The 8,050-nt window shown below is 49.6% G+C and overlaps 1 protein-coding gene across 2 annotated transcripts in view; it reads left to right on the top strand.

Annotated features, from left to right (window-relative positions):
- The first annotated feature begins 2,268 nt into the window (after nt 1-2,268).
- Nucleotides 2,269-8,050, top strand: part of SHISA5 (shisa family member 5) — a 31,732-nt gene continuing 25,950 nt past the window's right edge. Inside the window, exons 1-2 of one of the 2 annotated variants that reach the window (XM_012811906.2) lie at nt 2,269-2,436; nt 4,639-4,795. In XM_012811906.2, coding sequence (XP_012667360.1) covers nt 2,370-2,436; nt 4,639-4,795 — 224 coding nt within the window. In that variant the 5' untranslated portion in view covers nt 2,269-2,369. Of the gene's footprint in view, nt 2,440-4,638; nt 4,796-8,050 lie in introns of both variants that reach the window. The other variant, XM_023519558.1, reaches the window with a different exon arrangement.

Here is an 8,050-nt window from a genome sequence, read left to right as displayed (position 1 = left end):
TAACACCTGGGCTTAGGCAATTCTCTTGCCTCAGCCTCCTGAGTTGCTGGGACTACAGGTGCCTGCCACAATGCCTGGCTATTTTTTTGTTGTTTGGCCGGGGCCAGGTTTGAACCTGCCACCTTAGGTCTATAGGGCCAGTGCCTCATCCACTGAGCCACAGGTGCCGCTTTTTTTTTTTTTTTTAATGTTTGTAGCGATAGGGTCAAGTGATCCTCAGGCCTGGGCTTCCCAAAGTGCTAGCATTACAGGGCTGGGCCGCTGCACCTAGCCCTGTTCTACTTCCTTATTCACCTTACAACACACACTGTTCTACTATTACTTGGTGGGAGCACTCATTCTATTAATATTTTGCATAATGGAAGATATCCTCATCCATGAACATTGAATAAAAGCCATTTAGATCTGTAGCTAAATTTCTTGTTGTTTTGTCTTTTGGCAAGCCAAATGGAAAAGAACCACAGGGCAAGGTTCTGGTGGGGGTGTGAAGGGCTTCCAGACCCTCTGTTAGCACACCACCTTCCCACCACAACAATGTGTTCACTAACCTAGAAGTTCTTGGAGTTCAAGGGTTTTTATGGTAGTTCCATTACAAAGAAAGGCTGATTAAATTGTTGGTTATTGGTTATTGAACTCATTCTCTAGCCTCCTTCCATTCCCCAGAAATTGGAGGGTGGGACGGGATGAGAACATCTAACCATCTTATCCTGGTTTAGACTACATCCTGAAGCTTTCTAGGCTGAAGTTATCTTATTAGCATAAGAGATACAGAAAATTCTGAGGGTTTTAGAAAGCTCTGTACCAGGAACAAGAACTCAGACCAAGAGCCAGGAACTGTCTCCTCTACCTGTATAGGTTACCAGAGACCTTCCCTACACCAGGGCTGGATTTCCCTTGCCTTTAGATCTGACCAGGCAAATGACCAGTCTGGACACATCCCCATTTCCCTAGGCACCTTGCTACCATTTCTGGTGAGAACTTTTCCATCAGTTGGAGAAAACTGACTCTGCTTAACTTAACTGATGTCAACAGAAAAGAGGCCATACTCTGAAAAATAATTTAAAGGTTTATTCCAAGCCAAATTTGAGGACCATGACCCAGAGCCATATCCAAGAAACCTTGAGCAAATGGACTCATGGTGGTGGGGTTAAGTTTGGTTTCTTACGTTTTAGAGAGATAGGAATTCCGGGTGAGGTCATAAATCAATTCATGGAAAACATGCATTGGTTCTGCCCCCAAAGGTGGGACATCAGGAAAGGAAGTGCTTACAGTTGATAGGTGGGTTTAAAGATTCTTTAGCTGATAGTTGGCTGAAAGAGTTAGAGACTTTGTCTAAAAGACCAGGAGTCAGTGAAAAAGAATGTTCAAGATTAAGGGTCAGGCCATGGTGGCTCATGCCTGTAAACCTAGCACTTTGGGAGGCTGACATGGGTGGACTGCCTGAGCTCAGGAGTTCAAGAACAGCCTGAGCAAGAGTGAGACCCTGTCTCTACGTTTTGACCAACGCCCATAGTCCCAACTACCGAGGGGGCTGCGGCAGAGGATGGCTTTAACCCAGGAGTTTAAGGTTGCTGTGAGCTACAACGCCAGGCACTCCACCCAGGGCAAAAGAGTGAGACTCTGTCCCCCCTCCTCCCCCCAAAACAAAGTTAAGTCATTCACTTAGCTAAACTGATAATCAAGCCAGAGTGAGAGCGTGTCTCAAAATATAGCGGGACGTTGTGGTGGGTGCCTGTAGTCCCAGCTACTTGTGAGGCTGAGGCAAGAGAATCACTTAAGCCCAAGAGTTTGAAGTTTCTGTGAGCTTTGACTTCAAGGCACTCTACAGAGGGTGACAAAGTAAGACTCAAAATTAAAAAAAATTTTTTTCCCTTTCTTTTCTTTTCTTTTTTTTTTTTTTGAGACAGTACCTTCATCATAGCTCACAGCAACCTCAAACTCCTGGGCTCAAGTGATCCTCTTGCTTGTCTCCCGAGTAGCTGGGACTACTGGCACTTAAATGTTAGGAAGCTGATTCTCGCCGTAACGCCCCACCTCCCGTCTCGAGGGCTGAGGACTGACCCCCGCCAAAGTATCCAGGGAGCAGAAGGCAACTTTGTTGCGTCCCCTTACTCGCGTCTCGGAAACCGGTCCCAAGTTAAGTTTTGGCGCCCACGCCAGGTTCAGAGCTGGCTCCGAGGCTGGGAGGGGCGTCCGCTTCCCCTGCCTCCTCCTCCCCCGCTCGTCCCCTCCTCCCCTCCCGGGCGGGGGTTCCGGGAACCGGCCCGGGTGGGGCGAGGGAGCTGGGCGGCCGCGCGGGTCGCTGGGGCTGCGGCAGCACCACTACCCGGGGTTTCTGTCCTTCTGTCTGCCCGCCCGCCCGCCTAGCCATGGCTGCTCCGGTCCCAGTGCCACGGATCCTGTTGCTGCTGCTGCTGCTGCTACCGCCGCCTCCAGGTGGTGAGCCTTCGGGTGGGGGCGGTTCGTCCTGCCCTAGGACAGGGGCAGACACTTCATGCGTTGTCCCTGGAACTAGCCAGGCAGCACCAGCCCCGCAGTGCCTCCCACCGACCCCTAATATCCCTGAAGCCGTTGACAGTCCCCCACGAAGGCAGACTTCTCCTCTACCCCAGTGCCCCTCCCTGCCTGAACTGACACTGTCTAGACTCCAGGCAGCTCCTACCTTTGTTCAGCCCTGGAATGGTGGGAGGGGTCTGCCGGCCCTCTACTTTCCCTTCCTGGGGATTGTGTCCCTAGAGGTTGGGGTAGGATTCCCTGGCTTGATTTAACTTGGCCCCGTGGTCCCCCACCAGAGGAATTCTCTGGTAGCCTCTGTTTACTTGCTGGGGGCCCTTGTGTTCTGGAGGCTCTGCATGCTGAGGCTGGTCCCTGGGGAGGAGACACCACTGTGTGTTGGTTGTAGATTGATGATTCACTCTGGAGGACAGGCTGGGGACCTTTTAGGGGTAGGAATTAGAATCCCCCCCCTTGCTTGGCCATGGGAAGCTGAAGACTCCTTTGGGGTGGGTGGCTTCCTGGAGGGGAAGGCTTTATTTCCTGGAGGCTAGGATAAGGCTGGAGGACATGACATAGGGAAATGGGAAACAGGAGTCCTGTGCCCAGTCAGCTGAGCTCTGGTGTGAGTGTGTAGGAGGGTCCAGAGAGGTCTGAGGGTCTGAAAGTGTTTGTGGCATGGATTTGGCAGTGTGTGTCTTCAGCTCTAGCTCAGAGGCTCAGGCTGGGCTGTGGCTGTTCTTGTAGAGACCCTGCTGGAGGTGGGCTCACCTGATCCACCCAGAAGCACAGGCCATGCTGGTGATAACCTGCTTTCATGTGTACAGCTAGCCAACCTGGTCTTGTTGGTGGTCTGATCCTTGGCTCCATGACTTTTACAGAGCAGGGCTCTGCCTGAAGCTGCCAAAAACAAAGTGCAGCTCCCAAACCCCTAGCTATCTCTTCTCAAGGAGGTCACTCAGTGTCTGCCTTTGGGCTTTGCTCTAACAGCCCCAGGGCACATGATTGCTATCCAGGCTCAGTCTCCAGAGTATGTGTCCTGCCTGTGCCAGGACTGTTTCCAGGCCGACAAAGCCACATTTCAGGGATTATCACCAGACCTGTCTCCAGCCTACTGTAGCCATATGGACCTTGCTGGACTAGGTGTTCTGTTTGGGGTTTGCCTTGGCTAATCTGGTACTGTCTCTTCCTGCTTGTGGTTACTAGTTCTCTACTAATGTAGCCTAAGGATACATGGGAACATTTACTGTAGCATCTTCATGGAGGTTTGTAAATCTGTTCTCAACTGTGTCCCGCATTTGTTGTTAGCTAGGCTCCATCAGCTTGATTTTGAACATTGAGTCTTGTGAGGATGCTACTAGATCCCAGCTCTGTAGCTGAGAACCTTGTGATGGCTCTGGGGCTTTAGGTAGTGCCACTACCTCAGAGTCCTGGCCACTGAGCATAGAGATATTTCCTGTGTGTCTGCTTCAGGCCCAGCTCAGTGCTAAGTGCCTTATGGACACTTGTGTACTGGGTGTGACTGGCTGACTGTGATTTGGTCAGGAGTCAAGGGGTGGTCTGTGAGAACTGGGCCCTGAGGTTGGGGATGAGGCTATTGGGCTGAGTGAAGGGGAAAAGGAATGAGGATTAACAACTGGATGGCCCAGTGCCTGGGTGGTCTGCTGTGTGACTGCTGAGTTTGGGCAGCTTCTGGAGGAGGGGGTTGTAAGGCCTTGAAGGATGAGTAGAGCTGAATGGTGGGGGTGGGAAACAGACAAGAATGCAGGCAAAGTGTGGACAGGCTGGAAAGTTGGAGTGATCTTCAGGATCCTTTCACCCTGCTTCCAAGATTCTGGGCTTGATCTTGAAGCAGTGGGAACCAGGGGGATCTGGGAGTGGGGAGTGGCTCAGTCAGAGTCAACATTTAGAAATTTTACTGTCCCATCAGGTCAGTAGATTGGTCAGGGAGAAAGGGAGCCCAGTTTGGGTAGCTTTGCTGTGAGTGAGGGGAAAGGGCAAGGCTGAATGAAGAGATGGCTAGAGCTTGAGAGGTGGCCTTTCAAGAGGCCATCCTTAGAGACAGCCTGTTGTGCTTGTGGCTAGTGGCTTTGCTGGGCATGGCACTGTGGGCCACATGTAAACTGGTTTGTCTCTCTCCTCCAGCCCACAGTGAAGTGTGTGTGGCTTCCCGTGGGCTCAGTCTGTTTCCCGAGTCCTGTCCAGATTTCTGCTGTGGCACCTGTTATAAACAATACTGTTGCTCTGATGTGCTGAAGAAATTTGTGTGGAATGAGGAAAAGTGTGCTGTGCCTGAAACCAGGTGGGTGCTGCTGCCTTGGAGTCCTTGGTTGTGGGTGACAGGGTGGGTGGTCTCAGCCTGTGCCGTGGAGGAGAATGCCTGGAAGAGAGATGCACTGCCCCTTTGGCCTCAGCCCTCCCAACATGGTGGCTGGAGAACTGAGCCAGAGAGTTCGGGGAGTCCCTGTTCAAGGCTAGACTCCCAGACTTACTCAGTTAGTCTCCACCCTTTTTTCCCTATCCTGAGGGCACCAGTTCATCCAGCCTTGGACTGAGCAGGCTTCTCAGGGGTTGGGGGCCTCAGCTGGCCATCTTGGGAATGTGCTCTGTACAGGTGCCCTGTGGGGCCTGGAGGGCACAGTACATGGGCTTATGACCTGTGCCTATCTCTTCCTGGTGCAGCCCATGAATTTACCCTGCATCTTGGGTGTAGGTGGGCTGAGACTGAGGTTCCAGCCCCTGCTTATGTCTCACTTTGCCACATTGTTTCCTTCGTGTTTGGCCACAGGGGTAGAGGGTTGAGGTGGTCCCGCTCCTCAGCTCATAGCAGATGATTTCTTTTTTTTTTTTTTTATAGATAGTCTCACTCTGTCACCTGGTGTCAGCTAGCTCACAGAAACCTTGAACTCCTGGGCTCAGGCAGTCCTCCTGTCTCAGCGTCCTGAGTAGCTGAGACTATAGGTGCCTGTTGCAATACCGGTTTAATTTTTGTATATTTAATAGAGGTGGGGTATCACTCTTGCTCAGGCTGGTCTTGAATTCCTGAGCTCAAGCAATCTTCCCACCTTGGCCTTGCAGAGTGCTGGGTTATAGGTGTGAGCCACCGTGGCTGGCCCGTTGATCATTGGTCCAGGCAAGCCCAAGCCCCCACCATCTTACATTTAATTTCTCATGACCATTCCATTCCCACCCCATAGGTAACCAGTCTGTTGTGTTTAAGGTATCCTTTTGATTGTGTTCTTGCAAAATCTGTATTGCTTCATGGGCACATTTTTAGTTTTTTTTTTTTGTAGAGACAGTCTCACTTTATCACCCTCAGTAGAGTGCCATGGCGTCACATGTCACGCAGCTCATAACAACCTCCAACTTCCTAGGCTTAGGCAATTCTCTTGCCTCAGTCTCCCGAGTAGCTGGGACTACAGGTGCCCGCCCCAATGCCTGGCTATTTTTTTGTTGCAATTTGGCTGAGGCCGGGTTTAAACCCGCCACCCTCGGTATATGGGGCCGGCACCCTACCCTCTCAGTCACAGGCACTGCCCATGGGCATATTTTTAGTGTTACAAGTGCAAGTGTTAGTTTTTGCATTCAGTGTAGTATTTGTAAGATACATCCATGGTGCTGTGCACATCTTGCCTGTGCCCAACACTGCTGTGTCATTTTCCAAGGTATGAGTCCAAAACTGTTGTGGGCATCCTTGTACTCTCCCTTTTACCTCCTTTTATAGAGCTGTGTAAGAATTCCTTGGAAATGGGGGTGGCACCTGTGGCTCAAAAGGGTAGGGCGCTGGCCCCATATGCCAGAGGTGGCGGGTTCAAATCCAGCTCTGGCCAAAAAATGCAAAAAAAAAAGAATTCCTTGGAAATATTCATGCGAGTGGAAATGCCAGGTCCTAAGCATGTACACAGTTACTAAGGACTTCCCAGGTGCTCTTCTTGGGAGTGGCTGGACTGGACTGTACCCCTGCCAACCATGCCTGAGGGTTCCTCACAGGTCATATACTACCCTTTGACTTTTGGCATCTTTCATTTTACAGATGTCTTTTTTTTTTAATTCATTCTAGTGATTTTTATTTATTTATTTATTTGAGACAGAGTCTCAAGCTGTCCTCCTTGGTAGAGTACTATAGTGTCACAGCTCACAGCAACCTCAAACTCTTGGGCTTAAGCAATTCTCTTGTCTCAGCCTCCCTCCCACGTAGGTAGGACTACAGGTGTCTGCCACAATGCCTGGCTATTTTTTTGTTGCAGTTGTCATTGTTTAGCTGGCCAGGCTGGGTTTGAACCTCCCAGCTTCAGTGTATGTGGCTGGTGCCGTAACCACTGTGGTACAGGTGCCGAGCCTTTTTTTTTTGAGACAGAGTCTTACTCTGTCACCCTGGGTAGAGTACCATGGCGTTATAGCTCACAGCAACCTCAAACTCCTGGGCTCAAACCATTCTCTTGTCTCAGTCTCCTGAGTAGCTGGGACTACAGGTGCTTGTCACATCATCTAGCTAATTTTTCTATTTCTAGTACAGGTGGGAGTCTTATTCTTTCTCAGGTAGGTAATTTTTCTTAAAGCAGGAACATTTATTTCATTTACATTTAATGTAGTTCTTTCTCATTTACTATATTGTTTTGCTTTGTTTTTATTCCTTTTTTTTCTTTTCTTTTTTTTGAGACAGAGTCTCACTTGGTCACCCTCAGTAGAGTGCTGTGGCATCATAGCTCACAGCAACCTCAAACTCTTGGGCTCAAGGGATCTTTTGATCTCAGCCTCCCAGGTCGCTGAGATTATAGGTGCCAGCCACAGAGCCTGGCTATTTTTAGAGACAGAGTTTGAGGCTCAGCGCCTGTGGCTCAAGTGGCTAAGGCACCAGCCACATACACCTAAAGTGGCGGATTCGAATCCAGCCCAGGCCACCAAACAACAATGATGGCTATAACCCAAAAAGTAGTCAGGCATTGTGGCAGGCGCCTGTAGTCCCAGCTACTTGGGAGCCTGAGGCAAGAGAATCACTTAAGCTCAGGTGTTGGAGGTTGCTGTGCGCTATGATGCCACAGCACTCTACCCAGGGTGACAATTTGAGGCTCTGTCTCGAAAAAAAAAAAAAAGAGATGGAGCTTCACTCTTACTTAAGCTGGTCTTGAACTCCTGAGGTCAGGTAATCCGCCTGTCTCACCCTCCCAGATGCTAGGATTATAGGTGTGATGCATCTAGTCCATTTTTATTCCTGCTTTTCTATCTTTTACTTCTTCTCTGTATACTTCTATTCTTTTTTCTTGCCTCCAAAACAATGTTGAGTAGAAATGGTGATAGCAGACATCTCTGTCTTATTTCCAGTTTTTTTTTTTTTTCTTGGCTGGGGCTGGGTTAGAACCCACCACCTCCAGCATATGGGGCTGGTGCCCTATTCCTTGAGCCACAGGTACCGCCCCTTATTTCCAGTTTTAAGGGGAAAGAATTCAGTTTTCACCAATAGGTATGAATAGCTATAGTTTTTTTGTAAGTGTCCTTTATCAGGTCAAAGAAGTTTCTGTGCTATTTTTAGTTTGCCTGGATTTTTTTTTTTTTTTTT

The sequence above is a fragment of the Otolemur garnettii genome, unplaced genomic scaffold (genome assembly GCF_000181295.1).
Source record: "Otolemur garnettii isolate 467f Iridium unplaced genomic scaffold, OtoGar3 scaffold00179, whole genome shotgun sequence".
NCBI classification, from domain to species: domain Eukaryota; kingdom Metazoa; phylum Chordata; class Mammalia; order Primates; family Galagidae; genus Otolemur; species Otolemur garnettii.
This window is presented reverse-complemented; position numbering and strand designations above follow the sequence as displayed.